Source organism: Pseudorca crassidens, chromosome 15, assembly GCF_039906515.1.
Source record: "Pseudorca crassidens isolate mPseCra1 chromosome 15, mPseCra1.hap1, whole genome shotgun sequence".
Taxonomy (NCBI): Eukaryota; Metazoa; Chordata; class Mammalia; order Artiodactyla; family Delphinidae; genus Pseudorca; species Pseudorca crassidens.
Window position 1 is genome coordinate 83,784,848 of NC_090310.1, and position 16,134 is coordinate 83,800,981.

At 45.7% G+C, this 16,134-nt stretch overlaps 2 protein-coding genes across 4 annotated transcripts in view; one reads left to right on the forward strand and one right to left on the reverse strand.

Moving 5' to 3' along the window:
• Nucleotides 1–16,134, reverse strand: part of CTCFL (CCCTC-binding factor like) — a 28,212-nt gene that overhangs the window by 2,401 nt on the left and 9,677 nt on the right. For 2 of the 3 annotated variants that reach the window (XM_067708589.1, XM_067708588.1), the window contains 4 exons: nucleotides 15,925–16,074; nucleotides 13,588–13,748; nucleotides 10,087–10,269; nucleotides 2,509–2,632 (listed from right to left, as the gene is read on the reverse strand). In XM_067708589.1, the coding sequence (XP_067564690.1) occupies nucleotides 2,509–2,632; nucleotides 10,087–10,269; nucleotides 13,588–13,748; nucleotides 15,925–16,074 (618 nt within the window). Of the gene's footprint in view, nucleotides 1–2,508; nucleotides 2,633–10,086; nucleotides 10,270–13,587; nucleotides 13,749–15,924; nucleotides 16,075–16,134 lie in introns of those variants that run through there. The other variant, XM_067708590.1, reaches the window with a different exon arrangement.
• The window catches only part of PCK1 (phosphoenolpyruvate carboxykinase 1), a 58,487-nt gene continuing 50,054 nt past the window's right edge, over nucleotides 7,702–16,134 (forward strand). The window contains exon 1 of the mRNA XM_067708584.1: nucleotides 7,702–7,716. The gene's annotated coding sequence lies outside the window, so the exon portion shown is untranslated. The remainder of the gene's footprint in view (nucleotides 7,717–16,134) is intronic.

Genomic DNA, 16,134 nt, shown 5'->3' on the forward strand with positions numbered 1-16,134 from the left:
TACGAAGATGAACACAAGAGTCGCGGAATAGGTGCCGTCTGACAGTAACTTGCAGAAATCTACCGAGGACCTGGTGGGGGACACGCTGACCCACTGACACAGCAAAAGTAGAAATGAAACGATGACCTGGAGGATGTAGGTTCAAAAAAAACCCTGAAGTGCAAATCAAGTCCTGTTTCTGGCTAATACAAGTCAGGTTACTTGTCTCAATTCACACTTTGCTTTGAATACGCAGCTGACCCTCTTCGATACGCAAAACGTTTTAATATATCCAGTCTTTTCATCCCCGATTTTTAAAACTGCAAGAGTTTTGCCCTTTCTGCCCTTCTGGCTCACGAACAGTCAACGCCAGCCGTGTCTCCAGGGTCCTTCCCAGAGCTCGTCGACAGAACGGTCCTGTTTCAAAGACTAGTGTAAGTAAATGGGGGAGAAGGCGCACGTGGGGACCTACTCTTCATCATTAAAAAAATTTTTTTCTGTTCTTTCAATGTCAACGTCCAGAAAGCACGTTGGGGAGAGGTCAGCTCAGGATTAATGAGGGTGAGGTGCTGCCCCGCAACTGCGGAGGCCGGTGCCCAGGCTGGAAGCCCACAGGCTTGAGCAATGGAGGGGCCGAGGGGGCAGGGGAGAGGGGAGTCCGTGGGAACAAGAGGGAGCAGAGTGGAGCTGGGAGTCCTGCCGGTGTATTTATTTTTTCTCAAGACACAAGTATATTTGAGGCTGTCGAGAAGGATCTGGCTGAACCGGACGAGCTGGCCTCTGGGGAGAGAGAAGAGAAACGTGGAGGGGTGAGCAGGTGGGAGAGGTGCCACGGGGTGTCCACGGGAGCCCGGGGTGGGCTGTGGCCTCTGCCATCCAGTTCTCCACTGGCGGACGGCACGAAGGCCTGGGGTGTGGGGCTGCACTCAGGATAAAAGGGACCACGTGTGAGCTCTCGGTGGGACATGGTAACTCCTGCAGGAGATAAAACAGGTGCTCCAGAGATGGGCCGTGGGTGCGATTCTGGATGGTTGTAACTGAGCTGGGCAGCTGGGCACCGACTGAGGACCCCTAGGTCCTGCCAGGTAACCCGCCCTCCAGGACCTGGCTCCCGCGATGCCTCCAGAGTTTGAGCTTTGCCAGGTGGGTGAGACGTGGAAGAAGAACCAGGGAGTTTGGCATGTGGACAGTTACTGAAATGAGGGACGCTGCACAGAGGGGAAAGGGACGGACTGTAGGACGCCCTGTTAAACGTGAGTTTCCGATAAACACTGAATCATTGCTTAGCATAAGTTTATCCCAGAGAGTGTGTGGGATATACTCAGACAACAAAGTTATTCATTGTTTATCTGAAATTCAAATCTAACTGGGCGTGTCCTCCACTTTATCTGACAACCCTTGGAGGAAGGAAGAGGCTTCCAGCTCTCCGTGGGAACATTCACAAGTCCAGGATTGGGGCTGGAATCAAAATCTAGGGAATTTAAAGGATGAGGATGCCATGCAAACATTTTCCATTTGTTTTTGCTGAAGGTTGCCTTGGTTTCCAGTCACACTCGAAGTCTAAGATTCTCATACGAAAGGAACAGAACAGCTGCACAGGAGCTAGGGCCTCCCCCGCGTGGAGCAGAACCTTCCACAGGGCCGACAGCACACGGACAACCCCTGTGTTAACCTGGGGACTCACATCTGCTCCCTGAGGCTGGAGGGAAAAGACTGACGCCTGGAGTGGGTTGAATGGCAGCCCCGCAAAAGACACGTCCACACCCTAACCCCCAAACTGAGACTGGGACTTTATTTGGAAGAGGGGTCTTTGAACATGTAATGAAGGCCCTCGGGATGAGATCATCCTGGATCTTCCAGGCAGGCCCTAAAGCCAACGACACGTGTCTGTATGAGACAGAAAAGGTGAGACGCAGATACAGGGGATGCGCCCACGGGCGGACAGAGGCAGAGACGGGGTGATGCAGCCACAGGCCCGGGGCGCCTGGGCCACCGGAGGCCGGAAGAGGCAAGGGAGGGTGCCCCGCCCCCACCCCGCCCCAGAGCGTGCAGATGGAGCGTAGCCCTGCTGATGGCCTTGATTTAGGGCTTCTGCCTCCAGACCTACGAGCAAATCAATTCCCGTTCTAAGCCACCCAGCATGTGGTCATTTGCTGCGGCAGCCCCAGGAGATGGACACAGGCCCATAGCTCCACCAGGCACAGGGACGGTCCACCAGCACGACCAGGGACAGCGGGGGCACGTGCAGCGTCATCGCCTGGCTCTCACGTCCCGCCAGGACCCCACGTGACGGGGGGTGTGGACCCACCGGGGTCCCCAGGCTCACTTCCTCTGCGCATCCTCCCACTTCACCAACCCGCCCGTCGGGGCAGCAGCAGCAGCAATGGCTGCTGGGAACAGGCGCCTGCTGGGGTCGGACACTTAGGGTTTCTGGATGCGTCCCCTGCACAGCAACGCTCAGCACCCAGGGAAACGTACAACCAGAAAACCACCGTCAGAATAAAACCTGATTCATTTAACACGAGGTACCGTCTTCCTTGGCTGTCTCTTTCGGGTTGGTCGGCTTCCTCATTTTTGTTCGTCTTCCTTTTTCCGAGGTGGTTGGCTTCTCTTGCCTGGAGCCACACTTTTTCAAGTGTCTCTGCATGTTATTCTGCCGGAGAAAGGAGAGCACAGGGAAAGCCAGCATCACTGGGAATGGCGTGGAAAACCCACGGCTAAAGAGACGGGAAGCGGGGAGGAACGCGCGCCTCGGGTAATCTTGTACAAAAAAGATGGTTTTTTTAAAGGTGACCCTTTTCCGTGGTGTTTCGGTCTAGCCGAAACCCAGCTTATTTTTAAATATTTTTAAAGTCATGGACGTCAGTGAGAAGACAAAATTCATTTTCCTAGACTGCTTCTACTGAAGTGAGGCTTGAAAAATTCAATATACCCTCGATTTTATAAAAATCAGTAATATACCATGGGCATTTTACTGCCCTACCAGCTTCCCTCCAGACCCCCTATGCATGGAGGTATTAAGACTGTACAACATTTGGAATGAAAAAGGCAGCTCAGAGCTTTCCTATCGAACCTAGTAACGATATATTTTTGTCTATGAACACGCAGGATGGTTTAAAATAAGTGAGAACACTTACACTAAGTCCATATGCTAAAGTAAGATACTGGCGGCATGTCATTAAATATGGTGATTATATAAAATGTGACCCCTAGTTTCCACTGAGACTTCAGTGTGGTGGTCGGGGCTGTCCTGGTGCGTCGGGGGAAGCGGAAGGATCCATATATAAGGGGGGGGGGATGGTATTTAAATTTCTTCCATTTTATGCTTATCCATACGGGTTGGCAAACTGCTTTTGAGCTACAACGGCAGACTTGAGTAGCTGGGGCAGAAACCGGTCTGTGAAGATGAAAATATTTACTCTGGCCCTTTACGGAAAAAAGCGTGCCGATCCCTGGTTTATAGGATGACGAAGTATATAAAACCAAGCCTTTTGGAGTCAAGGATTCCTTTGTGAATATGATAAAAAGCAAGGCTCCTTCCCCAGCAACAGGCACGTGTATCTCCACACACAGTCTCCCTACGACTTCACAAAGTTCATGGTTAAGAACTCCTGACACAAGTTTGGATGAGCAAACAAAACAAACAAAACACATCCAGCCTTTACAAAGTAAGTGGGGTAAGAGTTTAAGTAAACCTATGGACATTGACGGCCCAGGGGGCAAAGTAATAATACAAACCTCTGTGTCAGGGAAATGTTTCTCAAGAGAGGAGGTGCCCAGTATTCTGAATCCAGAGCAGGGGGTCCTTACTGGGGAGGAGAGGGGTGGCCCTGTGACATTCTGGTCTAGAGATACCCTGGGACCACTGTGGGCTAAAGAATGGAAGTTTTGAATCCTATACTTTTTAAAAATTAACTTGAATTTGAGTATCCAGATATACTTTCATTTATTTGTCTATGTTTAAACACAATTTTTAAAGAGCAGTTTTAGGTTCACAGCAAAATTGAGAGGGAGGTAGATTTTCTTCCCTACAAATCCTCTGCTGTCTGCCTATACTTTCTTCCCCCAAACCCCAACCCCAAGCGACCGCTGGTCCTCTTACTGTCTCCACAGTTTTGCCTTTTCCAGAGCGCCACAGAGTTGAAATCATACAGTGTGGAGCCTTTCCCGACTGGCTTCTTTCACTTAACGCACATTTAAAGTTCCTCCATGTCTTTTTTTTTTAAGATTTTTTTGATGTGGACCTTTTTTATGTTTGCTCTTTCTAAAATATTAATTTGAATGTTTATTTCCTCTTTTACTTTTTGTATTATAAACTCATTTAAAGCTACAACTTTACAAATATTGACGAGCTAATCCTAAAATTCAAATGGAAACGCAAAGGACTCGAATAGCTGTAGTTTTGGGCTGCATCCCATTAGTTTGGACACGTGCTATTCATAAGTTTTAAATATAATCTTAATTCTATTCTTGATTTCTCCTTTAGTCCTAATCATGTTATAAAAAAGGGATTTTAAATATTCAAATTTGTATTGCTGATTTCAAAACAGTTTTTTGCAATGGTCAAAAACATGATCTTGCAATTTCAAGTATTTTGGAAGTTAAAGAGAAATCTGAGGTTTTCTTTATGAACAATTTTGATAAAATTTCTTCCAATTCGTGTAATGTCCTGCCCCGTAACGTTGAAAGTAAATACTAACTTAAGTTTCTACCATCTAATTGTTATACTTTGCCCACTGTGTATTGTGAGGCTAAGAATGAAAACCAAGTATTCAGTCGGTAGTTCTTTCTTTATGTCTGTACCATCAAATCTTTTTTAGAGAGAAAAGACATAGAAGTTTAATAGCTATTCTTAACGAAGAAATAGCTTCACTCCACTCGCTGTCATACAACATCTGAGAATTTTCAACAGGAAAATAACTGGCTGCTCTCATGTTCAGAAAGGGGAGATGTGAGGAGAATTACACCATTTTCATTAACCTGGGACACTTAGAATCCTTTACCCCACCAACACTTGCTGCAGTTCATTTTGTATTACTGTGTACACTATGAATTCCTAACACAGGAAGCTAATGCAAAGCATACTGTTGTCGTCCTGGACAAAGATAATGTGCTGGTAACAATGTCACTTCTTGTATTTACAAGTTCAGCGAAAGAGATGAAAGGGACACCCATTCCTCTTCTTGGGAATCACAAGTTGAATAGAAGTATTCAGTACTGGTCATGCTAGATCTCTAAAGAACTAGGCACACACAAACCAATAAGTAACCATAAGTCCATAAATAATCATTATTTCACTTAATTGAAGTATTCACTCTTTCTAGATAACATCCTCAAAATAGTTTTTTTTCTTTAATATTAATTTTTGTTGTTGTTGTTGCCATTGTTTTGTTGGTTTCAGATTACCATAAACTTTTGTAACTTCTCTTAAAAATAAGAGTAATAATTTTCCAACTGTAATGACTAAACATTTATGCCACGCTAAATTATTATATTAAAAACCTGCTTTTTAAATTATATAAAGGGAATTAATAAGAAGTTCACTAACTAAAAAAATGTTTTTAATTAAAAAAAAGAAGAGTAACAACAAAAAAAGAGCGACAATGTTAGGGAACTAATAGATTTAACGATCCTCAAAGATATAACTCCAACCTTATGAATCCGGCGTCCTTAGGGCTAGCACAGAGCCTGGCACCTAGTAAGTCCTTCACAAATTTGTGTTAAATGAGCGTATGTGGCACTGTCCAAATGATGCAGTTCCAGAAAAAGCACTCTGGCGCCATCCGAGACAAATCACATACTTGCCGCGTGGTTAAGATCCCTTGACTTATCCGGTCCTCTACCAAAGCTTTTCTCTCCATTCTTGGAAGCCCTTTTAATCCAATTCTAGTTCTCTGATGCTAACATTTTCTTTACAATCTACTAAAGAAGGAGGAGTCGGAAAGGGACAAGGGAGAGGAGGGAAAAGAAAAGAAAAGGAAGGTATACAGACCACGAAACTTCTCCACCGTCTCCATCTTACTGCTGTTTGCTCACAATGAGCCATCCAAAGTCCAGGAGGTTATGGTCTCTACAGGTGTTCAATCAGGCGTCTCACTGTTGATGTGGACCATTTTTAAAGCCTTTATTGAATCTGTTACAATATTGCTTCTTTTTCAGGTTTTGGTTTTTTGGCTGCGAGGCATGTGGGATCTTAGTTCCCCGACCAGGGATCGAACCCGCACCCCCTGCGTTGGAAGGCAAAGTCCCAACCACGGGACCACCAGGGAAGTCCCTCTCCGTGTCTTTTCATGGCTTGATGGCTTGTTTCTTTTTAGCGCTCAGTAATATTCCACCGTCTGGATGCTCCACAGTTTGTTTATCCATCCACCTACTCAAGGGAGTCTTGGTTGTTTCCAAGTTTGGGCAATTATGAGTAAAGCTGCTATAACACCTGTGTGTAGGTTTTTGTGTGGACATAAGCTTTCAGCTCTTTTGGGTAAATACCAAAGAGCACGACTGTGGAATTGTGGGGTATGAGTATGTTTAGTTTCGTAAGAAAGTTCCAAACTGTCTTCCAAACTGGCCGCCCCATTTTACGCTGCAACCAGCAATGAAGAAGAATTTCTGTTGTCCCACCTCCTCACTGGCGTTTGGTGTTGTCTGTATTCCGGATTTTGGCCATCCCAATAGGTGTGTCGTGGTATCTCATTGTTTTAATTTGCATTTCACTGATGACATTATGATGGGGAACAATTTTTCATATGCTTATTTGCCATCAGTATATCTTCTTTGGTGAGGTGTCAAAGTCCTTGGCCCATTTTTTAACTGGGTTGTTTTCTTATTGTTGAGTTTTAAGTGTTTTTTTTTTTGCGGTACGCGGGTCTCTCACTGTTGTGGCCTCTCCCGTTGCGGAGCACAGGCTCCGGACGCGCAGGCTCAGCGGCCATGGCTCACGGGCCCAGCCGCTCCGCGGCATGTGGGATCCTCCTGGACCGGGGCACGAACCCCTGTCCCCTGCATCGGCAGGCGGACTCTCAACCACTGTGCCACCAGAGAAGCCCTGCCTACTTTTTCTGTTAGCGCCCTTAGCATATGAATCGTAGTTTTAAGTTCCTGGTCTGATAACTCCAACATCCCTGCCATTCCTGATGCTTGCTCTGTCTCTTCAAATTGTGTTTTTTGCTGTTTGGCACGCCTTGGAATTTTTCTTTTTTTTGCATAAAAGGAGCTACTGTAAATAAGCCTTTAGTAATGTGGTGGTGTGGGGTGCGTTCTCCAGCCTGTGTTGAGGGCTCAGCCTTTCCGTGAGCCTGTGCCTCTGGGCTGTGGTTTCTCAGTTTCTTTTTTCTCCCCTCTTGGGTGGGACAGAATGTCTAGAATGGGGTGGACTTGGGTATTTCCCTTCCCCAGGTCAGTTAGGCTCTGATAAAACCCCAGCAGATTAGGCACTGGTTAACTAGTCTACCCCTAGAACAGGCCTCGGTAAGAAGAATGGTTCCTTTTCCACTCCCCCTGCAGGAAGCAGAAGGAGATTTTTTTGTTTTTGTTTTTTAGATATTCGCTGTGGGAACCTTGTTAAACTCCTGGTGGTAAAGCTCACAATATTGTGGGGATCCCCCTATGACTGGATCCCCCTGCACCTTTCAACACTCAGTTGTCCACGCCGAGCCTCCAGCAATTCATCAGTGACAGCTCTGGTTTTCCTACACCGGCACTGGCTTCCACAGAAGTTCCTGCTTCTAAGTCTCTGCTCAGGTTAAGAGGGAACTCCCTGCATTCACCTGTCTGTGTCTCCAAGCTTGCGGGCAGCAGTTTGCCCTGTGGCCTCGCCTCTTTTACGGATCCTAAAGAGTTGTTGACTTTTCACTCTATTCAGTTTTTTACTTGTTAGGATGAAGTAGTGACTTCCAAGTTCCTTACACATGGAACCAGAAACGGGAAATCCCTTTCTTTTATTTCTTATAAACAGCTTTATTGAGATATAATTCCCATGCCATAAAATCCACCTGTTTAAAATGTATACTTCAAGGTTTTTAGTTCATTCACAGAATTGTGCAACTATCCACCACAATCAATTTTAGAACATTTCAAAAAGAAATCCTATACCGTAAACACTCTGCATTCCCCCTCCTTCCAGCCAGGCAGCCACTAATCTACTTTCTGTCTCTATGAACTTGCCTGTTCTGGACATTTCATCAAGATGGATCATATAATATGTAGCCTTCTGTGTCTGGCTTTTTTCGAGGTTCACCCACGTTATATAGCATGTATCAGTGTTTCACTTCTTTTTGTGGTTGAATAATATTCCAGTGTATGGGCGGGCCACGTTTTATCTGTTCGTTAGTTGATGGACATTTGGGTAGTTTCCACTTTTTGGCTATTATGAATAATGCTGCTGTGAACATTTGTGTACAAGTTTTTGTGTGGCCATATGTTTCAACTCTTTGGGATACATGCCTAGGAGTGGAATTGCCGGGTCACATGGTAACTCTATGTTTAACTTTTTGAGGAACTGCTGGACTGTTTTACAAGGTGACTTCACCGTTTAAAAATCCCACCAGCAATGTATAACAGGTTCAGTTTTCCCACATCTTTTATTATCTGCCTTCTTTGATCACAGCCATTCTAATGGCTCGTCCTAGGGGTATCTCACTGTGATTCTGATTTGCATTTCCTTAGTGACGAATGTTTTCATGTGCCTATGGGCCATCTGTATATTTTCTTCGGAGAAATGTCTACTTAGATCCTTTGCCTGTTTTTAATAGGGTATTTAACTTTTTATTATAGTGTTGTAAACATTCTTTCTATATTCTAGATGCAAGTCCCAATGTGCTTTCTTGAATGGAAGGAGAAGTTTCAAAACTTCTGACTTCATGTTCTGAAGGATTCTGTGAGGTTGGCTTACTCTTTACTCTGCTTTCTTGTTTCTCACACCAAAGGGCAGCTTCTTTACAATTTTAACTCAGTATGAATGACACTGTTTTTGGAGCACTGCCACCGACCGCTTCTGTTTGAAATTTTCAACTAATAGCATTAACACTCCAGAACTGTCCCACACACTACCCAAAAAACACAACTACCCTACCATCTTCCTCTAAGAGAAAACATAGTTTTTTCCATAAAAATAGTCAAGTTCAGATAATTCTAAACTTTTATAAAGTACACACATCATCTAGGGATCTAGCTAATCATCTGTGGTGGCTTTAAATGTCCACAAATTCTTTGGCGCTCTTTCTTTCAAAAGGGACTTTACCCCTCACCCCTTGAATATGGGCTGAATTATATGCTGCATTTCTAATGAACAGAAAAGTAGGGTCGTGTCACTTCTAAGATTAGGGGACACTGTGGCTTCCTCCTTGCTCTCTCTTGCTCTGGTCACGAGGACACTTGAGCAGCCCAATGGAGAGGTCCACGTAGCGAGGAACTGAAGCCTCCTGCCAACAGCCATGTTGAGCACGCCATCTTAGAAGCGGTACCTCCAGCTCCAGTCACGCCATCCAATGACTACAGCCCCTGACAACATCCTGACGGCAACTCACGAGAGACCCAGAGGCAGAACCACCCAGCTGAGCCACTCCCAACTTCCCAACCCACAGAAAATGAGAGATACAAATGTTGGTTGTCTTAAGCCACTACGTCTCGAGGTAGTTTGTTATGCAATAGATAACTAATACGACACCTAGAAAAATAAAACTGAAGAGTAAGTGTATTTCTGAGCACAGTACCGAGAGCCCTATTCTAAGAATATCCACAAAACATATTAAAAACTGCATTCTCTCTGTGAAGTAGCCTAAATCTAATCCACAGGGACAATTTTTAAAATGTTACCCTAAAAGCAGGGGTTCTTGGTAGATTGTCCGGGAGCCTGAGAACTCCCTAAAGCCATTCGCAAGATTCTGTCTGCAGGAGTGTCTTTTTTCACGGAAGGGAAACCACATGTTTATAAGATTTTCAAGAGTTTTGTGACTCCAAAAATCTAATAACCACTTTCTTAAGGCATGACAGATGCTACCTTAAATCCTGGCAAGTTTCTATAATCAGGATAAAACTGCCCAAGTGTGACACCGTGCCTGGGGACACAGGGATCTTTTCAAGGAGGATTTATTGGGACTTGAGGGAGCTTACCAAGCGGGTAAAGCCTTTGCCACACCTGGGGCATTTGTAAACAGTCGGGACGAAAGTTGTATCATGGTATTTCTTGAAGTGCACGTTTAAAAGTTGCTTCTGTGGGAAACGTCTATTGCAGGAGAGGCAGGCAAACGGCTTCTCTCCAGTGTGGGTACGTATGTGAACTGTCATATGACGTTCCTAGAAGGGAAGGAGAACAAATGGCTGAGCTACTGACAGGGATTCTTTAGCATCAGACGTTATTTATTGTATACCTTTTTTTTTTTTTCCTCCCCAAAGATGTGTGCATTTTTAAGAAAAAACAAAGCAAACGCATTCTTGACACAGCACTGCCGTGGAAGTAGCGCGGTCTGGCCTCTAGAGAACACGCTTACACAGTCCCTGCCATCAGGTTACCAAGTTCTCAGGATTAATCCCAGCTGGTCCTACAGTCCCAGGAGGGATGGAGTAGAACATACCTTGGGGAGTGAAACCGTCATCCATTTCCCCTCCCAAAGAGCTTATGTATTTGCAGCCATATTTCTATAATTATTTGCCATGATCTGAGTTTACAAAGGGCAGATGGAAACTGCAAACTTGTAAATCTATTGTTAGAGTTTCAACTCAGCAGACTTTTGGGGTCTGAAGGACATTAAGCATCTAAACATTTTCCCGGCTACTTCCTGATAGTGTTACAAATCTTCATATCAATTTAAAGGCATAGTGGGGGACTTCCCCAGTGGCACAGTGCTTAAGAATCCACCTGCCAACGCAGGGGACACGGGTTCGAGCCCTGGTCCGGGAGGATCCCACATGCCGCGGCGCAACTAAGCCTGTGAGCTACAGCTACTGAGCCTGCGTTCTAGAGCCCGGGAGCCACAACTACTGAGCCCATGTGCCACAAATACTGAAGCCCGCATGCCTAGAGCCCGTGCTCCGCAACAAGAGAAGCCACCGCAGTGAGAAGCCCACACACTGCAACAAAGAGTAGCCCCCGCTCACTGCAACCAGAGAAAGCCCATGTGCAGCAATGAAGACCCAATGCAGCCGTAAATAAATAAATTTAATAAATTCCTTTTTTTTAAAAAAAAAAAAAAGCATTTGGGTGAAAATAATTGTTCTTGGCAAAGAAATCGCCAAAAATTTTAACTAAGATTTATATGAGTAAATCATTTGGGGCATCAGGACAAGAATATAGAGAGAGCCAAGCAGAAGTACACATTTTATTTGTTTTACTTAAAATGGCATGATTATTCAGATGGAATATACGACCACTTCTGCATTACTGTTAATGCCCTAACTGATGGCCTTCCTTGCAATCTTTCTCTCATGAACATACACCTCCCCGCCACGCACCTTTCAGCTCATCCCTCTCTCCCAGGTAAGCATCACCTGGTCTCCTGCTGGGAGTCGTGGTCCAACCTGGGAGGGCTGCTCTCCAGGACCAAAGCGGCTCAGTGCACCCAGCAGTGCTCTGGCCTCATCCCTGGCCTCCAGGTACCCCTGTCTGCTCTCTGCTCCCCAAACACCTGGGGCTCTATCCTCCCTGGGACCACCTCCCAAGTCTCATCCATCTTCCAGGAAGCTCTCTTAGCTGATTTACACAAATTTGAGCCTGAGGCATCCAAACAGTCTAAACCTCAAAATCTACGAGAAAAACTCACTCTCCTTTATTCAAAGCATATGCTATTTCTAGCCCACACTTTGAAACACAAGAAGAACTGACCTCCACCTTTGGTGACCAGTGGCAAGGTATTCACAGTAGCACACGATGCTTCAAAACCGCTGTTCGGTTCTTCAGCTTTTGGTCTTAGGACCCATTATACTCATAAAAAATCATGGCCAACTCCATGGAGCTTTTGTTTATGGGGATGACATCTATTAATATTGACTGTATTCGAAATCAATTGAGAAATTAAAAATATAAAAAATATTTATCAATTCATTGAAAAATAACAACAAATCAACTATGTTAACATACCTCTGTAAATGTCTGTTATCTATTTTTTAATTTTTATTTATTTATTTATTTTTTGCGGTACACGGGCCTCTCACTGTTGTGGCCTCTCCCGTTGCTGAGCACAGGCTCCAGATGCGCAGGCTCAGTGGCCATGGCTCACGGGCCCAGCCGCTCCGCGGCATGTGGGATCTTCCCGGACCGGGGCACGAACCCGCGTCCCCTGCATCGGCAGGCGGACTCTCAACCACTGCGCCACCAGGGAAGCCCTATTATCTATTTTTTTAAAAAACAAAAACACTAATGTCTCGCCTCATATATAAGATGGCGCTATTTGGGACATACCTGTATACAAAAGTATTTGCTGTTTACCTGAAATGCAAATTTAACTGGTCATTATCTATTTTTATTTCTAAGTGTGGCAACCTTATTCAAAGGAAATAGCTTCTGCCTTCGGTCTGCAGGGGTGTGTTCTTGTGGCCGAAACAGATGAAGAACATCTGCTCTCCCAGATACGTAGCTGGGAAAGGGAGCAGAATTTTTATAGTTTTTCTCAAATAATTGTGGGTATTCTTCTCTATTACACCAACATTCAACAAGTGGTGATTTCTTAAAAGTTGGTTAAAATGTGGGGCCTGAAACCACACCAGTGAACTTTTTGTACTTTGTTATGTTAAAATGTGCTGATCTTTTTATACTTTGAATGGATCTTTAACCCATGCGTGATTTTGTAAATAACATGCATGATTTTGTAAATAACAGGTGGGTCATTTGGAAAACATCAGAAGCTCTGAGTTATAAAGAGCTTCTAGGTGTTGAGTACATACTATTAAAAATGCTTTCTTAAAATCACTTCAGTCTCATTTGAAAAGTCTTAAGTATTAGAAAGCTGCCAGGTTCACGCTGATGGATGTAAGTTTTCCAAGTGGGAACTGCTTTCTTGGCAACCCATTTTCCTTGACGTGGCAAGATCACTTCATTGGCTTTCAAGAGAACGTCTACCAAATACCCAATAATGGAATAAGTAGAGTTTGTCGTCTGTTCTTTCAAGAAAAAATAGTGATTCATGAAAAGGTGGCTAGTTGAGCTGGCAACTCAAAAGTCCCACAGATGCCTCCTCCAGATGACCACCGTGCTTTGGAGGACAGCGGAGGTGCTTTATGCCAACTTCGTAGTTCATCACGCAGACTATTAAAAAGAGCATTCAGGGTCAATCAAGATGGAATAAATTGAATAACTTTCACGGCTTTGTCAAGGACATTCTTAAGTAAACTGCCCTTCCTTTTTGCTGCCAGTGCACGAAGAACAAGAACACAGTGGTCCTGCTTGGTGTGGCCGCACTGACTCACGTTAAAGCAGCTCCACTGTTCTTGCACCATCAGTGCCAATGTCACCTAGTGAAAAGGGCGAATAATGTGTTGGCATTACAACTAGTTAATAACAGTGATCTTGATCTTATGATCCTGATCGGTTTCAAGGACCTCTAGGGGTCTGTGAGCCACACTTTAAGAACGCTTGCTTTCAACTCTCGGCTCCTCCCCCAAGTGCCTGAAACACAGTACCTGCTTGCAGGCGTAGTTGCAGTGTTCACACTTGAACCTCTTCTCGTTTTTGTGAGTTTTCTGGTGCTGAATGAGAGCATAGCGCTCGTGGAAGACAGCAGAACAGTAGCGGCACTTCATCTCTGCAGCTTCGTACGTATGCAGCTTGAGCAAATGGACACCTAAAAGAGTAACCGAACATCACGTGGGAGAATAGGGTTACTTTCCGTGAGGCCGATTTCCCCCTACGCTCCAAATAGGGTTTCTCACCCTTGCTACTACAGGCAGACCTCGGAGATATTGCGGGTTCCGTTCCAGACCATCACAATAAAGTGAATCACACGGATTTTCTTGTTTCCCACTGTGTATAAAATTTATGTTTATGCTATACCGTAGTCTATTAAGCGTGCACTAGCACTATGTCTAAAAAACAATGTACATACTTTAAAAATACTGCTAAAAAATGCTAATCATCTGAGCCTTCAGCAAGTGATAATCTTTTTGCTGGTGGAGGGTTTGAAATATTGCGAGATTTACCAAAATGTGACATGGAGACCAGAAGTGAGCAAATGCTGTCGGAAAGATGGTGCCCACACACTTGCTCAACGCAGGGTTGCCACAAACCTTCAATCTGTAAGATACGCGGCAGCTGAGAAGCACGAGAAAGCAAAGTGCAATAAAACGAGGTCTGCCTGTATTAACGCTTGAGGCTGGCTCATGCCTTCCTGGGTGGGTGTCCTGTTCTCTGCAGCATCCCTGGCCTCTACCCTCTAGTGCCAGGAGCATCCCTTCCTCCCCGCCTGTGACAACCAAAGTGCCTGCAGACACTGCCAAGTGTCTCCTGGGAGGTAAAATCGGTCTCAGCTGAAACACTGCCGCCCGAAATGCATGGCACGCTGACACCTCATCGTAACATTCGTTCATGTGGAGCCAAGCGCTACTAAGCTAGGGCACGTCGGACCTGGCGTGTTCATTTAACAAGCACTTGGAGAACCCTACGGTGTGGGCGGACTTTGAGGATAATGTTAAGATGGTTCTACATAACGAAGATATAACTTCTGTATTCTGGCTTAAAATAGAAGCCCCGACGTTCTGTTAGAGGCCAGTGCTCTGTTTTTCCCTACGTCGTACTCGAGAGGCGCGCTCTAGGATAGTTTCGGCTCAACTAAGTCCAAAGCGTGGTGGCTTTGTGGTCCTTTGTGTGAGACGTCTCTGCACCTCATACGTGCCGACTCGGTCATTTAAAGAGCTTGGTGTCTCATATAGTGACAGGAAGGAAGACTTAGCTTGTGTACAAAGCATCTTACGCGTATATGGAGGTATAGGGAGTGCGCCACCGACTTGGATGGGACATGACCTGTATTTCTTTGCCGTGGTGTCGGTAATGTCCTTTCTTGGCAACTGGCTCAAGACTCTTGTGCCCTACGGGGTCTCACTGGGCTGTGTTTTGCAACTGACAAAGGATCTGGACCCAAAGTTAAGACTTCATGAAACACCTTCACCCTTTCAGAAATGTTTGCAAATGTTTGTGCCTCTCATCTCCAGAATTTCTCTGGGCAAACCAGGGACTCTATTTCTGCCGACATATTCTGAGTGTCACAGTGTTATGTGTTTTAGAAAGAAGAAAATGAGAGACCAGGAACCCTGAAACAAAGGAGAGGGGCTGGTTCACTCACCGTCACCTCCACCACCGCCCCCGGCTAAGTAGGGCCGGTTTCCTCTGCAGGCGACATACAATCCCAGCTCCCAGTCTGGCACTCGGACCTGCTCAAGGTGCCTCGTACTGTTAGGAGGGTTCACCTTGTCACAGGACGGATTTCACGTCACATGAAGCGGGCTCTTTTACTGAAGCAAGTTCCTTACGGAAAGAACCATGTCGTGCTTCCACCCTCGGTTCCCAGAATTGTTTGGGGTCACAGCAAGGGTTTAAGAAAAATTTGCCGAGTGTCACGGGAGAGATCATTTAATAGAGAGTCAGAACCTGAAATCAGGCCACCTCCTGGCACCTGGTCACGAGACTCTGGGGCAGTTCGCTTTTTGTCCCTTATCCGCTTCGTCATCTGTAAAAACAGGCCCACTATGGAATAAAATAATACCCGGGAAGCCCTTTAGGAGCTCAAATGCCCGTGAGAGCTCATCTGTGTACCTGGACCGGGCCTGGGCCAGACTCTGAAACTGCACTTACGAGATCTAGCCACAAGATGGCATCACAGCACGTCCGGAAAAAAACCAAACACACACCCAGGAGCAGCACCTGAATCCCGCTGCCTCCCTGGAATCAGGCCCAGGGCTCCACAGGCTTCCCGAAGAGCCGGCCCACGGGGCAGCTAAAGGAAGTTCTCTAAGCCAGACACTCACGCAGGTCGCTCTTCCTTGCAGTGACGGTGTCACAATGCGGGCACTGGTACTTGGGGACGTTCTCGCCATGCTTCTGCAGGACGTGTATCTTCATGGTCCCGCTCTGGGTGAAGCGTGCGTGGCAGATGTGGCATTCGTAGGGCCTCTCACCTGGGACACGGATGACAACAGTGACCCTCCGCCGAGGGGCTTCACCCCGAAACCCCTGGT